The sequence below is a fragment of the Cicer arietinum genome, chromosome 5, assembly GCF_000331145.2.
Source record: "Cicer arietinum cultivar CDC Frontier isolate Library 1 chromosome 5, Cicar.CDCFrontier_v2.0, whole genome shotgun sequence".
Lineage (NCBI taxonomy): Eukaryota > Viridiplantae > Streptophyta > Magnoliopsida > Fabales > Fabaceae > Cicer > Cicer arietinum.
Window position 1 is genome coordinate 76,710,537 of NC_021164.2, and position 18,826 is coordinate 76,729,362.

General features: G+C 31.7%; 3 protein-coding genes across 6 annotated transcripts; 1 reads left to right on the forward strand and 2 right to left on the reverse strand.

Annotated features, from left to right (window-relative positions):
- The first annotated feature begins 2,891 nt into the window (after positions 1-2,891).
- On the forward strand, positions 2,892-5,094 carry LOC101510160 (protein BRASSINAZOLE-RESISTANT 1). The gene is made up of 2 exons (XM_004500981.4): positions 2,892-3,353; positions 4,200-5,094. The coding sequence occupies exons 1-2, from the start codon at positions 3,114-3,116 to the stop codon at positions 4,908-4,910; spliced, it is 951 nt and encodes a 316-aa protein (XP_004501038.1). The 5' UTR covers positions 2,892-3,113; the 3' UTR covers positions 4,911-5,094.
- A 964-nt stretch (positions 5,095-6,058) lies between these two features.
- On the reverse strand, positions 6,059-11,076 carry LOC101509847 (uncharacterized). 2 transcript variants are annotated; one of them, XM_073368479.1, is made up of 4 exons: positions 10,404-11,076; positions 7,391-7,539; positions 7,161-7,298; positions 6,059-6,654 (listed from the first exon to the last, which is right to left on the reverse strand). In XM_073368479.1, the coding sequence occupies exons 1-4, from the start codon at positions 10,789-10,791 to the stop codon at positions 6,358-6,360; spliced, it is 972 nt and encodes a 323-aa protein (XP_073224580.1). In that variant the 5' UTR covers positions 10,792-11,076; the 3' UTR covers positions 6,059-6,357. The 2 variants fall into 2 exon arrangements, with proteins under 2 accessions (XP_073224580.1, XP_004501037.1); XM_004500980.4 differs by having other exon boundaries at positions 7,161-7,302; positions 7,395-7,539; positions 10,404-11,039.
- Positions 11,077-12,494: 1,418 nt separating this feature from the next.
- LOC101509315 (J domain-containing protein required for chloroplast accumulation response 1) lies at positions 12,495-18,331 on the reverse strand. 3 transcript variants are annotated; one of them, XM_004500978.4, is made up of 9 exons: positions 17,620-18,322; positions 15,900-16,657; positions 15,498-15,811; positions 15,252-15,354; positions 14,695-14,762; positions 14,548-14,601; positions 14,383-14,460; positions 14,023-14,199; positions 12,495-12,881 (listed from the first exon to the last, which is right to left on the reverse strand). In XM_004500978.4, the coding sequence occupies exons 1-9, from the start codon at positions 18,024-18,026 to the stop codon at positions 12,843-12,845; spliced, it is 1,998 nt and encodes a 665-aa protein (XP_004501035.1). In that variant the 5' UTR covers positions 18,027-18,322; the 3' UTR covers positions 12,495-12,842. The 3 variants fall into 3 exon arrangements, 2 of the variants coding, with proteins under 2 accessions (XP_004501035.1, XP_004501036.1); XM_004500979.4 differs by having other exon boundaries at positions 14,695-14,759; positions 17,620-18,310; XR_012163103.1 differs by lacking the exons at positions 12,495-12,881; positions 14,695-14,762 and having other exon boundaries at positions 14,136-14,199; positions 17,620-18,331.
- Between the last annotated feature and the right edge of the window lie 495 nt (positions 18,332-18,826).

Genomic DNA, 18,826 nt, shown 5'->3' on the forward strand with positions numbered 1-18,826 from the left:
AAAGATGAAACATTTTAATGGGTGAAAAAATTGTGTGGTTATCATCATAAATTTGAGTTGGTCTACTTAAAAATATAAAGTGATTTTTTTTAAAAAATGTTATTATTGAACATTCTCTATGAAATTATCAAATAAATAAATAAATTTCTAAAAATGTATTCTCTTGTAAGGATGATAATGTGCATCCATAAGTTTCCATAATACTCATTTACCACGCTGTATATCGGACAAAACGATATTTGTATTCTATTCATATTCATATAAGTATTAGAGGATATCATCTTTTAAATAGAAAACAATTCTTGTAAACAAATATTATCGTTTTTGTTGCAATCATGTTAAAAATCTCCTCCAATTTGTTGATACAAAAAATATTAATGCATAAAAATATCAATACATTAAACCATAAAATAAAATATATCACAATATATTTTGCTTCTATATCCCTTTTTTTAATTAAAACTCTTCATTATATCCTATATTAAAATTTATATATCAAAATACTATATTTTTTAATCTTTCAAGAGATTGCGGGATACAATTTATTTTATTTTTTTCTCCAATAAGAGATTTTTTTTTCTCCAGTAAGAGATCACATCTTAGGGATACAACCATTTATATCCATTCTGTATAAGAGATGAATAATGGTTAATTTAATAAATAATATAATAAAAAAAATATATTAATAAAATCAAACAAAATACTTTAATAAAAAAAATACATGAAAGTTAATGTGATTAAGTAAACCTATCAAAATAAATAATTTGCTATATTATTTTAATAACTCTATTTTATTTTACAGACAAATTAGCTATTTATTTTGTTAACAACTCTCTCGTAATTTTCTTATAGATCTAATTAAAGTGGGAGTACATTTAAGTGGACATCGCTAATTAAAATTTGATAAATATTTTGAATGTAATGTATTTTTTTCAATTAATATATTTTGTTTTATTTTATAACAATATAACACATTATTTGTTTTGGCACGTCTACTTAATTGCATTAACTTTTATGTATTTGTTTTTCTATCAAATGTATTTTGTTTTTATATAATTTTTTGTTTAAATTTTTTATTATCTTTTATTTATTAAATTAATAATTAAATGACTAAAATAATAAATGACTATAGATGGTCGCATTCCAAATGCGACTTTTTTCTCGAGAAAAATATTATCTTACAATGCGAGAATGCGATCTTGTATAAGAAAAATGAAAGACATTTTGATATATAAAATTCAATGTAAAATATAGTAAATGTTTTTAAATAATATATATAAACAATTACCCTCTTTATATGTTAGCTAATTTTATCCTGGTTATAATTTTTTTGTCATCTCTATTCTCTCGTGCTTTATTTACCGACACAAATCTTTTTATCTTTTAGCTAACCATTTCAACTACATTTAATATATTTATTTCAAAATTACCATGATTCTATTTTCAACCAATAGTATTTACACTTTCAAAACTATTCAACATTATTTAATTGGGTGTTTTTTTTTCTTCTTGGAAACAATTACACTATTCCACTTATACCAACTTCCCATGATTTTTTTTCAACTTCCTATCTTATTATGTAATTTTCCCATAATTAGTATAAAAAAAGGTAATTTTCACATAAACTCACATTATTTTTGGCCCATTTGTTTTTTTTACATATTTATTGACATTGGTATGATACTCGATATCAAGTTTTGCCCATTGTCTTCATGTGTGTACTATTGTGATGCTTAGCAGATAATTTTTGAAAAGGAAGCACAATAGTTTCAATTCCATACATGAATTAAATTCTTCTCCATATGGAGATACACATTCAAAGCAACATTAATAGCTTATCATATGATGGGCACACATTTAAGTCAATATCAGGAGGCGATATTCACACAGACTCAATGAAATACTACATTCATCTATTGATAACATAGTATTTTTTTTTCCATACAAATTTGGGGTGTTGGTTTTAGTCACCAATTTATAAAAACTTAAGGATGAGAAAAATGAAAATTTGAAAAAAGCGAGAGAAATTACCACCCAAATTTTTGATGATGACTATATCAGGCAAACAGAAATATTGGACTGAGAAAGCGCTGATAAAACGTGGTAGCATGATTATTTTTTGCTTAATTAAATAAGGATTTGATAAACCTTCAAGGCAAACCAAATAAATCCATAAAATGTAAACCACATTTGATTGGATTGAATCAAGTCAGGTTTTTTGAGCAAACATTTAAAACAAACTTTTGAATCAATTGATCCAAACACTCTAAATCAGATTACACATTTGATCCGTTGTCTTGACGGGGCCAACAAAGATGCGTTTTTGTGTTAAACCGGTTCGACCGATTAACACTGCTCTCCAATCCCTTGATACATTGCTTTCTGAAACAGAACGTGCCACATGACCCGGTTGGGTGGTTCACGCATTTTATTTGTCCGTAACGGAGTAACCCAGCTTCGGAGCTTGAAATATTTGACCCATTAATTAAAGTTTAAAGGGAAGGTGTAAGAAAAAAACAAAATAAAAAAAGGAAAAAGTTCCCAAACAAACAAACAAAAGGCAAAGCAAAAGCGCTTCGACACCGCATATTCCTCCATCGAAAATCGAAGCTGTTCATTCATTGATCCCGCACTCTGAAAAAAACGCAGCGGAATAAGCCGAGCCGAGCCGAACCAGTGGACCCCACTACCACAATAATTAGTAGTTGATCAGAGAGGCAGTACACATGTTATGTGAGGTCTCCACCTCCACGCGTCAAACCGTTTATCAACAGTCGCGTGTCCCTCCCATACGGTAACGATGATGAATGTCCTCCGTAGATTCCGTGAGGGTTCACACACGCTATAATAATATAATAATAGTATATAATAATAACCGTAAAACAAACTCTGATTTATTCATTTGTTTTTTATATCATGAAAAGAAGTGCTGATTTGTATTAGAAATATTTAGAACGAAAAGAAAGAACAATAAAACTAGAACAAGTAGAAGAAGAAAATATTCATAGAACGAGTAAGTGCATTTCTCGTGAGTTCATTTACTCTGTTTGTTTTGGGTTTAAATCAGCTGCGACGCGGTCCACACATACACATACACACTCTCTCTCTTTAGAATGGCTTCTGACGGAGCTACGTCGGCGGCGAGCAGTAGGAGGAAACCGTCGTGGAGGGAGAGAGAGAACAACAGGAGGAGAGAGAGACGGAGGAGAGCTATAGCTGCGAAGATATACGCGGGATTGAGGTCTCAGGGAAATTACAATTTACCCAAACACTGTGATAATAATGAAGTTTTGAAGGCTCTTTGTGTTGAAGCTGGTTGGACTGTTGAAGAAGATGGCACTACCTATCGCAAGGTAACAACAATTCTGAGTTTTTCTTCTTTCTTTTAATTAAGTACTGTTTACTGTTCTTGGAGATCTCGTGTTTTTCTTTATTAATTAATAATTTTCTTTTGCATCTTCATGTTTACTGTTGGATTCAAATCTTGCTATAATTGCCTTGGTTTTTAATTGGATCGAACTTGTTTGTTTCTAGTTTTGACGAATTTTTGTGTGATTGGGATATTTGCTTCAAATTTTTTTTAGTTAATTAAATATCATAATCTGTGCATTTTCAACACTCCTAATCAACTAATAATTCATTTTTTAGTATGAAATTCGTTTGATATAAAAAGAACTAGAAATTCGTTGCTGCTTAGTTCAATTGAAGGCAGCTTATCTATCTATCTATCTAATCCATCCAATTATGCAACATTGGAATAAAAAAGGAAAGCCTTTCGTGTGAAATGCATTTAGTGTTTTTTTATTTTTTTTTTAAATTGGATATAGGAGAAATTATTATTAATTAGGCGATTGAGGTTAGAATGTTAAACTCTTACCAGAAACTTAACATTTAGTAACCTGGAGTTCGGCGAAAGATAAGTAAAACTTAGTCAAAGATAGTTTAAAATAGAGAGTTCAAACTAGTACTTCGGTTCAATTTGATCTTAAGTTCATTAACCACTTTCTAATCACTTAGTGTTAATCGAAAATTTAGTCTAAAATAATTTGGGCATTTAGGGCAGGGTAAATTAAATTGGTGCCGTGTTTGAACAAAATTGATTCCCATACTATAATTATCCTAATAATCTATTTTTCTATATCTGATAAGAACTTGTTTTGGGCTATGACGATTATTGCTTGTGAACGAACACTGAACAGGGATCAAGGGCAATAACACCAGGAGATGGTTCAGGAACTTGTACAAGAAACAATCCATTTTCATCTCAAAATCCAAGTCCTCTTTCATCATCATTTCCGAGTCCAATCCATTCATACCAAGTTAGCCCCTCTTCCTCTTCATTTCCGAGCCCGTCTCGAATAGACACAAACAACAACACATCGAATCTCATTCCATTCGTTCGAAATGTGTTTCCAATGTCTCTCCCACCTTTAAGAATATCAAACAGCGCACCCGTGACACCGCCTATCTCATCACCAACCTCAAGAAATCCTAAACCCATGATTCCAACATGGGATTCAATTGCTAAAGCTTCAGTTGCATCCTTCAATCACCCTTTCTTTGCAGCTTCTGCACCCACTAGTCCATCACATCGTCACCTTTATACACCACCTACCATACCTGAATGTGATGAGTCTGATACTTCAACTGTTGAGTCTGGCCAGTGGTTGAATTTTCAACAAGCCTTCGCTAATTCTGCTAAATCAGTTTCACCCACATTGAACTTTATGAAACCTGTAATTATAGAGCAGCAGAACAATCTGCTTCCTGATAACAGAATTAGAGAGTTGAGGATTTCAGAGCCAGAGTTTGGGGTGCAGGTGGTGAAGCCTTGGGTTGGGGAAAGGATTCATGAAGTGGGATTGGATGATTTGGAGCTTACTCTTGGAAATGGTAAGGCACCTAGTTAATGAAGATCATCATGACCCTCAAGATCAAAATTGTTTATTTTAGATACAGTTATGTTTGGGGTGTTTGGGTTGTATTGTATCAGATGCAGTGAACATTATTATTTATATTCAACAACTATATCAAGAAGAACCGGAATTGTCATTTATTCTCTCTTTTTAGCATATATAAATATCTTTCTCTCTATATATATAAATAAATAAATAGAATAAGAATTGTTATGTGACTTGGTCAAAAAGAAAAAAGAATTGTTATGCGATTTACTTCTGTTACTGTGTTTTCTTCCATTTTCTCAAAAGAAGAGTTCCTGGTATACTAATAACCCAAAGGTTACATGATTAGTTAAAACCAATTTAAAATGTTCAGATACTTCTATTTAGCAAAACAATGCCATGGGATTCTGTTTTTACTGATAGATTACGGTAGGATTTCAGACAGACAGATGCACAAAGCCCAAGTGCTAAATAGAATTTTAGTTAGTATTATGACATTGACAGCCTCCTGGGTTTTGCAATAATTTGATTAAATTAATCTTAATATTTTGAGAAAAATATTGAGGCACCTTCTATACTTTATGAATACATATTTTTTATACTAGACTAAATCACCAACAGCCTCCTGGGTTTTTGCAGTAATTTGATTAAATTAATTTTTTGAGAAAAATATTAAGACAACTTTTATACTTTATGAATTTATTTTTTCATTTCCTAAATTTTAAATATTGTTACAATAGGTCATTTGTGAACAAATTTCAATTTTTCACTTTTAACCTAAACTGTCATTTTGTTTTAAAAAAATAAATCATATTACGTAATGATTTATTTTTCGTCAACGAATTAATCTAAATAACTGTATTTAACTATTTATAGTCATTGCGTAAAAGGAAAAAACTATTTATAGTCATATTGATAAGTGCAATTTAACTATTTATAGTCATATGATTCTATGCAAAATAATTTTCTTCTGAAATTCAAAAGAATTATTAATAAGCTATAAAATTGACTGAGGACATCCATTGTGAGCAATGAGACAAGGAAGGACGCAAACATTAGGCACCTATCCAAAAGTCCTAGTGAGAGCCCTCCATTTTCAGGGACACTAGTTTTCCAAAAAAGTGCAACATCATAAAAAATAGTGGGACATGGAAGCATTATCAATTGTACATGAGGATGCATTAATAACGTTGGAAATTTATTACAGAACAGAGAGAAACAGACCAGAACAACAACCTATCAACATGTATCCCAAAAGAAACATACACCTTCACATGGGACCATCAAAAAACAAGATAAGACCTATCATTTTCTGGTTAGGTTAGGTGGCATACAATTACAAACAGATTAAGAATAAACATATACATATATACCATTAATATTTAATATTATACAACAATCATTAAGACAATTGACCCCACTTCTTGGAATATCATTTTCAACGTCACATTTTACACTATACCTTTTTCTCATAAACCTCAGTGTTAATTTTGTTTTTGATTGTCACATTGCATTGTTGGCACCTGAAGCATGTTAAAAGGTGATCATTAACGAGTCCCGTTACTTGCATGAAGGAATAAACTACTTTGGGTCCAACACATTGGAAACCTCTGCGCATCATATCCTTGCTAATCAGTTCTGCTTTTGGTGTCTTGACAGGTACTTGACGCCCATATCTAAATTCATTTCTTATTGGCTTGTGGTTAACAAATTTCCAGCAGTAGTTGCTAAATGAACCAAATTCCAGTTGAACCTATAAAACAGTATATGAATCTATGAAGCACTAACACAAACACAAGACTTATATAAACACAAACATGTAGACACCAATAATATGGACCGTTACAATTTCTTTTACATTCCGGCTTATTATTTAAACATTTCTGTTACTCACAATGAACGGTATAAAATGAGAGGAGACCAAAAGAGAAATTCCAAGTTATTCCTTAACCCTAAAACATTGGAAATACTAGACCTTGAGGATGACACGTTCGGCAAAGGTCTCTAAACTTCAATTTTAGAACCGTAATTATTCAAAAATGAAAATAATTGAAGATAAATACAGGAGCGTTGTGGTATCGGTTTTAGACACTTATATGTATCAAACACTGAACACTCCTCTAAAGTGTCGGTGTTACATAAATATAAATGGCCATGTGATTTTGGGATGTATATTCTCCTCTTTTCAAATCTCAACTCATACTGAAACAAAATCATTATATCATATTCTTGCAAGCACAACATGAATTTTAAAGTTACCTTAAGTAATTGTTTAGCATTTTCCACAATGGCACGGAGCTTTTGTTCTGATAACAAAGGGTTGCCGTTTATTTTTGGTGTTAGCAACTTCTTCTCAGTAAACTGTGCAATTGAGGATGGATCAAAATTTTCAAAAAGCTTCCTATAATAATAGATATCAAATAATAAGAGACAAATAACATTGAATTAAGTAATCATGGTTTAAAAATTAGTGGAGATAGAGATGAAACATGCCTGAATATGTCTCTGTGGTTAAGAATTGCAGGCCAAGTGTGTTCTGCTAATGCCTGTGAAAATACTAAAAGCTCAAATAGCTTTCTATCGTCATTGTAAACTGGAACACCCCATTCTTCGTCATGGAAAGCGGTATAAAGAGGGTCTGTTAAGAATGAAATAGCATTTCTCGATGAGGCAATCCAATATGAGCCGAAAATGAAATTGCCAAGCCCATATAAACTAAGAAAGTGCATTACAATACCATGAAAGATAAATAGACTCATGGGAACACAAGAGGAATACGAACCTACAACAATTAAGGAGTCATAGAGAATCCATTCGTACTAGAAAAATCACCAGAATTGTTGTTAGTACGAAAAAATTATATATTGAACTCTTTAATTATTGTAGCTCCTTTGTGTCTCCATGAGCCTATTTCTCTTATATCGTGTCACAATAGTGTAATTTGGATTTTCACACAAACACAAAGGAAACTAAAAGCCAAAAAGGCCTTCAAAATTGAAGTTTTACTTTACTAAGAAATAAAAGGAGACAATTCTTTTAGGTGAATGCTAACATTTTGTTTATATTTTACGGGAGAAAAAAATATTAAATGGTTTAGTAACATAAATTGAACTTTGAATTTCTAGCATTGCATATAACTCTTTTGATGTCTTTAATCAAAACCATTCGACTACTCCTTTGGGATAAAAAAAGGACAATTCACTTATCATAAAATTGTATTGATATTACATCAACCAATCATTTAACGTTAAGATTATTGTTTATATTTGAGTTTTTTAAAATGAATTTTAATTTGGAATTAATTTTACCTTGTTTTTACATGCACTTTGTAAAAGAAAAAACATTGTCCACATCGATTATTCTTTATAAAACTACTACAAAAAAATCGATTTTTTTAAAATTTTTTTTTGCATGCATTGATAATTTTTTATTTTTTTTTACATAAATACTCTAATGAATTTATAACTGAAAAATGTAAATTCGTTTTCTCTTTTATGCTATAACTACTTTTAATAAGGTTAAAATAAATTTGTAAGTGCTTCTTTTAATAAGGATAGATGTGAAGGAGTATTTTTATCTTCATTAAATGAAAATAAAGAGCAGTTTGAAAAAAATAAAATTATGTCACAAGCTTATAACATTTTTTTACAGTGTTTTGATATTCTATTTTTTTATTAAAAATGAAATATATTAATTAAAATAAAAGTTGGAAATGATAATTTACAACTTCATACATAAAAAATAAATTTAACAAAGAAGATGTGAGTACACCATTTGAACAAAAAAAATATTATGACCAAACTGAGTTAAGAAATGGGTACATTTCTTAGAGAATAACTAAAGGAGTCAGTCTGTCGTCTGATGCAGCGTAAAGATAATCTCTTTGAGTATAATAAACAAGAGAGTAAATTGAGTATATAACATTTCTTGATCATGAAAAGGGAATCAGTTTTAAAAATAACATTACAAATACCTTTATCACGAGCCAATAAAACTCCAATGCGATGCAAAAACCCATATTTCAAAAAATAAGGATCTACTAGATGTTAATTTACAGTAGAGACCAAATATGAACTTACCATTATGGCCTTGAAGGATTCCCTCACAAGCCAATGAACAATCAATATGGATGTTAATCAACTTTCATCTTCATAACCCCAAGGGGGATTTAATCCATGTTTTTTTTGTTAGGTTAAAATCAAGTTTTGCTTTAGAACCTTACTATTGATTAAAGAGTTATGAATAAAGTCAAATTGGTTAGAAATGTAATGCCACAAGCCATCCCCGTTTTTGTATTTTGGAGAAAACCAAAGAGTTACGATTTTTCTAGAGTTCATTAATCGCCACACCAAAGAACATTTTGCATGCCCAAGGAATCTTTTTAATGTTATTGTAAGTAAGATTTCATTCAAGTCAAACATAAATACTAAAACTAGAGAATTTACTCCAAAATTCAGGTTTAATAACTCTATTCTAAAATAGTTGAACATCTTCACAATCCCTCACAACATGCATAAGGATCTCAGGTGCAAAGAGGCAACGCTGACAGAGGTCTTCGGAGGCCATGTCTATATGACATATGTCAAAAGTTTCCCATGTGCCATCTTCCAAAGCGTTGTCTTCCTTGAACAATATTATCGAGTCAACATTGGTCTAATGGTTTGTGAGGTTATTATAGGCTCAACATTGGTCTTATAGTTTGTGAGGTTATTATAAGCTAACTTGAGAGTAAATTGGCTATTAGTGGCTAATGTTAGCCACATGGAGAAATCCGGAGAAACATCAATTAAAAACTTCAAGGATCAAAATTTTCTCATATATTAACTTTGACAAAACTTGTTGTAGTTTATTTCAATTTCAATTTGCACCATTGGTGTAGCTCGATATAGAAAATTTAGATTCTCTAGGTATAATGGCTTGAAATATTGAATTAGCATTCTTTCCAGGATCCAGTGATTCTTCTAAATTTTTGTAGAACGACCATGAATAACCCATTACACATTCCATTCAGTATTTGACACAATTTACAAATATTCCTTCAAGTATTAGAAGTAATATTGTGTTATTGGATAAGAGGCAAGGTCATATTACCACAATTATACTTGATTCGAGCTAGTTGAACTCAAAATCTATCGCTGTTCGCAATTAGTTTATATTTACACTAATATTTAATCTAACTCTGTCCGCAAACTAATTGCCCTAAAAAGCGAATTTTTTGTTATTAATTTTTACTTTTTAAATTGACTAAATATATAGTACTTTCTAATTTTTACTAAATATATAGTACTATATTTCTATTATTAATTTTTGTATTTACACTAATATTTTATTTACTTTTTAAATTGACTTAAAATATTATTAATAATTGATAATAGATCAAATACATTCATATTTTGAAACGGTATATACAACGAATAAAATGTTATAGTATTCACAAAAATAAAATAAAATATATATGTGAAAATAAAATAAAATGTTATATTAAGATGAAGGAAGACTTACCAGAATTTGGCGTGATCCAATCGCATCTCTTGGACGGTTCTGAAGCCTTATGAGGCGGAGACACGTGGACGCCATCAGGCACAACCCTCACCGGCTTAAACCCGTTGCGTTTCATCTTAGCACTTTCATTTGCATTCACAGTGTTGACCTTTTTGACCGACGAATCGCTGGAAAATGAGTCCGAGGAACATGTGCTGTCCAAAGACACGTTACTTTGGACAACGGAGTCAGAAATGTTAGGCACTTGCTTTCTTGGGTCGTGTGTTTTCTTCGTGTTCTCCTTCTTACGTTTATGTTCTTCATAGACCGTTACTCTGTTTCCACCTGGTTTCAAAATAGCTCGCGGTTCAGTAGCACGAGAAGCGTTGAGCTTCGTGGCAACGGGCATTTTTGGTAGTACTATTCGGTTATTATTTTGAAATGATTGGAGTGTGTTTTGGTTTTAATGTGTTGAAATAAGAGAAAAGAGTAGGGAACAAGCTTAGGCGAAGGGTCACACTCAGAGTTGTGTTCGGTAGCGTTAAGCATTGGGTGTGTTGTTTGGATTGGAGGGTTGCTTTTGCTTTGCTTACCGTTAAGAAAAAGAATCCAAAGCCTCTCTCTACCAAAAGGCCACGTAATGGTGTTCGGTAGCTATAGCCCAACGGCTAGGTAACCACTCACACATAAAGTCGTTATCATTGACCAAGTCCATGTACCTCATAATTCTACAAAATTCGCTAAATCTTTAAATTTGTCCTAAGCATTTTTTTAAGAGTTACCAGATTTCAGTCCAGAATGTAAATATGTCCAAACAAAATTAAGAGTTTGAGTTTGTTGGAAATTATCGATTATTTATTTATTTATTTTATTAGAATAAATGGTAATTTAGGTAATTCAAATGGGTTTGTAGGGGTAAGAGATAAATTTTTCCGATTTATATTCTCTGTTGCGCTGTCTTTTGTGTTGCTAGATTGGGCTGGCCATGTTTTGGGCCTTTTGTTTGAGGGGAGGTACCTTCTGTTTGCAGTAATATAGTTAGGTAGTTTTTGTTTCTATCACTTGTGTTTTTAAAAGCTTTTAAAATTCATATTTAGATATATTAATTTGGAGATTTTTGTGTGTCAAAATAAGACCTTTAAATTGATCAATTCTGCGAGCATTGAAGATAGGAGAAGAAACTCTCGTATAGTTATCAGCTTCTTGACACACAAAAATGACATACATAGGTTTTGACTAAAAGATTATAGATATGCGAATTTTGCTTGTATTTAATTTGAGACGGGGTATTGCATTACTGAATTCAAATTATGTGATTGGTATTTAGTATTTACATCACATCAGAGTAAAAAATTTGTATTAAGTAGGTTCATCTGAAACATTTTAGAAGTCTTGTTTTATTCTTAAAGTAGACTCATAATAAATAAAAAAACCAATTTTACTAATTAAAAAAGGGATAAATAGATTTTAGTGTTTATAAAATTTAAAAATTGAATCTTATTTCTTATAAAAAAATTCTCAATTTTTTAGTCTATAAATTTTTTTATTCATTTTTTAATCCTATTTTATAAAGTTTCTTTATAAAAAAAATGATATATTTAACCCATAAATCAGTCTCTAAAATCAAAATAAAAACTAAAAATGAATAATTTTTTAAAAAAATTAAACTTAAAATGTTGTAATTTTGTAGAAATTGAAATATATTTAACCTAAAATAAAATTCATCCTTATATTATAAAAATAAATTTTTTTGGAGCCTTTACCAATCAAGGACCCTAAGCTATTGAGCCGGCCATGGTTTTAAGTGTATGAATTTCTAATCATTATACGTTGTCTATAAAAAAAAATTAAAAAACTTTATACATTGATAGTTAGCATAAAGAATATGCATTAATTTTTAGTAAAAGAAATGCATTAATTTTTAGTAAAAGAAATGCATTAATTTTTAGTAAAAGAAATGCATTAATTTATACTAATGAAAATTGAGACACCATGAACTCAGTTGCCTTGCATTTATACATAGTATATTAACTTATACTAATTAACATTATATATATAAAAGAATATGCATTAATTTATACTAATGAACATTAGTTACATGTACAAAGAAAATTGAGTCAGAAAAGGCTGATACACAAACCACACCATGAACTCAGTTGCCTTGCATTTCCTCTTATATATTTACTGTAGTAATACATCAAAAAAAATGACTGTGCTATACGAAAAATATGACTAATATATATTATTAGGTAAAAAAAAATAAAATTATATGCATACCCGAGTGGAGTCATTCATTTATATCCTATCACAAAAAAATTAGCTACAACAATATAAATTAACACTTACAATTCCAATAAGAACAATATCTATTCCCTTGCTGACAAACTGACGAAGGCAGATTCCCATAAGGTATCATCAACGACAGCTTTTTCCCATGTTGGTATTGAGTATTGACAGGCATTAGAGTGCACCAACCATATTGAATTGAGTCCATGCCTCCTGCATTGTAAATATAGACTTAAACATTCAATTTTTGTATAAGTATGATGAATTAAATCGATAAGGCTTCTCATTGGTCAAAAATCGATGAGGCATATCAATCATTTCTTGCATTGCAATAGCTTCCAAAAAATTAACCAAAGCACATCAATGATTTGACTCAAGTTCTGACACAAACATATTCCACAGACCTCTGTGTACATGTATTTATTAGCATATAACTTCATCGGATTCATCTTTAATAATTCTTTAGATTTTTGTGTTTTATACATTTATGCTCATGTCAACAGCAGCATATATATTAAATGTGTTAAACTTTATGTGTTGCTTCCACTAGTTACAAGCACAGATAAAGGTACGAAATACAATCATTATGGGTGAGGTGGAAGCAATTAAGGTAATTAGCTTCTGAGACTCGTTGATCACTCAGGTCTATTTGTATGTCTGCACCTCATTTTCAGGATGTACGATTTGATGGTAACACCGGAATAACAAGCATTAAGTAGGTGGAAAAATATCATGAATTGCTTTTATCTTTGGACTGAACCTCCAACTCTTAAAGCTCTATAACTTGGATTACAAGCTAACTAGCTAGGGGAGAAGAATGGCAAAACTAGAAACAAAAAGCCAGATTGTCAATAGCTAAACATGTTTTGTCTTCACATCTCGAAAATTAAATGCATTGTCCATTTGGAACAAAGTAACTTGAATGGTCCAAATCAATTGCATCCTAAATTTTGTCTCAACACAAGTATTGTGTCAATTGTTTACTGATATATTTTATGACAGAAAAAAATGGTCTGCAATTTTTAAGTTCAGGATTATGTTTGTTGCTTGTGAACTAAATCAGATTTAACTAACTCACTATGAACTAACAGGATTAAAACTTAAAAGCTCTATGCTACTATCTCACCAATCACAATGTGATTTGGTGCACAGAATTTTATTGGATAAAAATCACCAAGCAAAAAAGCTGATTTCAGTACTTCCATAAATTCTTACAAAGAATATTACTTCATAAGATTAAAAAAAAAGGTTTAGACATGGAATATTTGTGACCAATTTCAAGCTAGATTTTAGACATTGCCCGTGAAAGAGACAGGATTATTGTACTGCTAGTAAATTGACACAAATATGTTACCTGTAAAATATCAAAAACTTTTTCGGCAATGTACTTTTGGTCTGAAGCAGCACCCTTTTGCTGCAACTTATCTGGATGCAGACAGAGCAAAGCTCTTTGATAAGATCTTTTCACCGCATTCCCATCAATTATATCAACAAGAGGGACAGGCTTCCAGCCACAGTTTGGCCAAAGTACCTTTGTTCATTAACAAGATTGCAAACTCAGATGGAACCAAAGATCTCAAAGCATTAACAGAATATGATTTAAGGGCATATCAGAATGCTTTTTTGTTGTTAAAGGGCAAGAAGATATGGAATTTTCAATCAAATGGGTTAAGAAAAGTAAGCAACAATATCAGAACATATTTATTTTTCTTACGTATTGTAATGTTGACAGTAGCGAGCGTATGTTTCCTTCCTTTCCTTTAGACCAAAGTTGTATCTTCTTGTCAATGACCTACATTGTGTACAGAAATATATGCTTAATATCTTTGTTCTTCTACAAGTTGATGAAAAAAAACATGTGTAGTAAGTTGCAAATTACTTGAATTTCTTGGTTCTGTGAGTCCTCACCCTCATCTTGGGCTAATACTTCGATCTGCAAATTCCAAATCAGGATCATATCCACATAAGCACATAAAAACAAAAAAATTAATACTTGGAAATTATAATTATTTTATTTATGGAATACCGTGAAATTATCATGGAAGGACTCGTCTTTATCTCCGTTAACAGCAAATGAAATGTCATGAATTTCTGCTAACAAAATCAAGTCTTTCCATCACATAATTTAATCATAAAGTATTCAGCCCAAATCATATCTACAGAGTTTAAAGTTGATCAATGATCAGTGGAAGTGTAAATTTTTTTACAAGTGTCTGGACACAATGATGTAGTAAGTTAAAGATTTCTACTTGAGCATCATATTCTTTATTGATTGTGTAAAATGCTTCCCAAGCAATGTATCGAAATTAAACCATCTATATCTTGAATGTCACCGTACAGATGTACAGTAAAGAGAACATTTGAAGAGACTGATTTTAAATAAAAGATAACTTAGAGAAACATATCATGTTAGTAACAAAAGAATTTTAAATAAAATATGCCACATGATGCTTGCCGATACAGTTATGTTTTGTCACATTCTTATCACCATCACCCAATCAAAGAAGAGCATATTTCATAATTTGCTCAAGTTAGTCTATTCTCAACTGCAGGAATACTGGGATTGGCATAACTAAGCAGTACCTGATGCTGAGATATCCTCCTGCTGTGACAAATTATTGGCAGACATATCGACAGTCTCTACGGTATAGATCTCCTTCTTGGACTGCTCAGAATTACCATCCACCTGTGAGAATTGAAAGAAATCAAACTGTAAACAAGAATAACATGAGACTCCTCATTAAAGTGTATTCAAATCATCGACATCCTTTTAATAATGTGAGTTTTCTCTTCCTGTCATCTTCTTTAGCTGAGTATGACAACACTTACATTATTATTTGCCTTTGCATCTCTTTTCTGCTTGTATGTATAACCTTGAAGTTGAGATTTGGAGTTAACTCTGGGTTTTGTTACAGCTTCTTGGTTGAATATGTGAACAAATTCTTTAACTTTTCCTTTAACTTGGCCTTTCCCCATATTCTTGCCTGGGCTTAATGAACCCTTTGAATTTTCTCTTAAGGAAACTGTCTTTCTCTTTTCATCTTGCTTCTTTGGATTCACAGGAATATCAAAAATAGGAGACAACTTCTTTGAGCCTTTCGTCATGTTTTCTTCCCTCTCCTTTCTAGTCGTCTCATCAAAATCTGACAGATAAAACTATTGACAGTTAGCACAGGGTGGTAAATCACACACACACACGCGCGCATAGCAGAATGCAAGCGATGGCTTTACCTTGTTTCTCATTACTTTTACTGAACAGAGAATGTAATGATTTGGACTCATGTTTATGAGTTTCACTTGCTGCTTCAGGTTTTTCATAGAAGACTATCTCACTTGTAGAACGACTACTTGATTCTGCTCTAGCGACATACGAGATAGGACTACTAAGAACATCTTTAATAAAAATTTGGCGACTGCTCAATGAATCTGATTGAGCTTTGGCAGAAACTATATGTTCTCCAGTCTGGTGTGCATCTACCTTGTTGTGAGTGCTTGTGGAAGTAGTTGACACATCTTGTTTTTTATTTCTCAAAGGAGAACCATTGTATGTTATAGGACTATCATTTTGGGTGGTAATCTCAGTGACTATCCATTCATTAGCGCTCGAGCATTTCTTAAGTTTAAACTTATCTTTTGTCCTTGATGTTCTCTCTGTCCTAAGAGGCATAGCCAAAGGCACCCCTTTACTTGCCCATTTGTATATTGAGAAATGGAACTTATCATCACTGGTATCCTGTTTCATATTATTTCCTTTGTCTACTTCATCAGCTTGGCTCAAATTTGAAAACTCCTTTGATAGGAGACTTGGTCGGTGTGATGGTTTTAAATCATTTTGCAATTCCTTATGTTGAACTGAAAATCTAGAAAGATGCGAATCTGAGAAGTCTGATCTATTTGAAGCAGCAATGTCGATGTCAAGTGGCTTCCTACTACTAGGAGGGGAACCAAATGTTTGAAGGTCCGCCCCTTTTGTCGATTTGGCAGGTAGGCTGATCAGTTGAATTTGGCAGGAGTAAGCATCAGAGGCAAATTGAGTATGAACAAGTCATTAATACTGCATTGATTTGATATTCAAAGCAGCTAAATGATCATACCAGGCAGTGCATGAATAATAAGTATGTTATTTTTATCATCAAATAACCACATTGCCATATTTATCAACGCAATTGACCTTTATTTTTTAACATTTCATTTGTAGGCATATTACTTCTGATTAAGGTTCTTGGCATTGGGTGGTATTTAAATATCTGGCTCGAAGGAAAATGTTGTATGAACCACATTGCCATTTTGTTAGTTTGCAGCAATTCTGATTTTAGCTTTAAAAAATCAAATTATATGTAACCTGATACAACTTTAGGTATTTAGCAAATCATCCTCGAAAGTTATACATGAAATTCACCAGGAAGGTGAGTGTCAAGGTATTTGGATTCCACACATTAAATGTGTGATGTAGTGATTAATTTTGATTATCTGATCTCAAATCAACGATGTAGATTATTTAAAGATGATTGAGCGAAGAAGTAATGTGAGACCGATTTAAAATAAATGTTTGAAATCAGTTAATGTGTGTATATGCGTGTATTTCTAAATTCAACGGTGTAAATGCTTATATTTTGTCATAAACTTCTAAATGTTTGTATTGACCAAAACAAGATGTTTGTAATTAAGAGTATTTTAATTATTTAGGCCTTTATTATATATACCATATTTTTTTACTCGAGTACTTATACTCTATTCTACTTTGTATTATTAGGACTTTGCATTCTAGTTTATTAGAACACTAGCCTCATTACTTATCGCCCATTCTCTTATTTTTATGAATTCATGCTGTTAACAAATACATAGCGTATACATGAATGAAGTTTTTGTAAAAGTTATTTTAAAAGGAACTACATATTTTACAGACAAATTCTACACTTAAAGGTGAAAAAGTGAAAGAGAAAAGGAAAACCTGAATGACGGGGGGAGAGAAGAAGCAAGTGGTTGAAGAGCAGGAGTGAAAGCAGCAGCATCAAGACGTTTGTTTGGCGTTGAACACACACTCTCACTCCGAGACTCTTCTCCACCAAATATATCATCAAAAAACTCTTTCGCTTTTTTGTTTTGGTAACGCCTCCTGTTTCCACTATCTTCCCCAAACACCGGTTTCTCTCTCTCACTCTCACTCTCACTCTCATAATTAGGCCACCTACACCAACTCCCTTCACCTTCCTCTCCTCTCACCGTTTCGTTTACCGATGACCGCCGCGGTGGTCCTCCAAACACGTCGTTAAAATCAACCTCCGCGTTCCTCCGCGCCGTGCTCGGATTTTCATTACCCTCGTCGCCCTGTTCAGAAAATTTTAAAAATCTCTCCATTCAACAAATTATTATAATAATTAAGCAATTCACAATTCAAAATCTGGCGGGAAATTGTGAAAGAGCGTTAGAGCGGAGCAAAGCAAAGAGAAAGAGAGGTTTGTGAGAAACAGCCATCATATCAGGGAGGGGAATTTTGTAATAATAATTAAATTAAATTAAATTAAACATTACAGAAGAGGACACTATGGAAATCTAATAGTTTAGCAAGTAGTAACAGCAAAAACCACAAAATATATATGGATAAAGTTTGAATAATTTGTGACGCTAATTAAATCCGCTGTCTACATACTACATATAATGAATCACTGATCCGAACACATCACAGCCTCTCATTCTTCTTCTTCGTCTTTTTCTTCCTACAATTATTTGTTTGTTTGCTAAGCTCAAATAGAAAGAGAAAATGAAACAAGTATAATTTTAAAATATTTTGTAAATTTTCCACCTATGAAAATTTGCAGATTATATTAAAAAAAAAAAAATATATATATATATATATATATATATATATAAACAAGCTTAACTCAGATTTAATTAAAAGGTAGCCCTAATACTCGATTATTACTATTATAGTTGAAGCTGTCATGTGATTCCCGATAGGACTAAACACGCTGCAAGTGTTTAGAAAGTCACTACGAAACATTGTGGTTTTTCAGGAAACAGACAAATTGTACCGGGTAATTTTTAATAATGACAAAAAACCGTAATCGTCGCGCAACCATTAACGTTTCTCTGTTTAATGCAGAAACCAACAAGCAACCAAAAACAACCAAGCAAACGTCAATATTTTAAGATGGGAA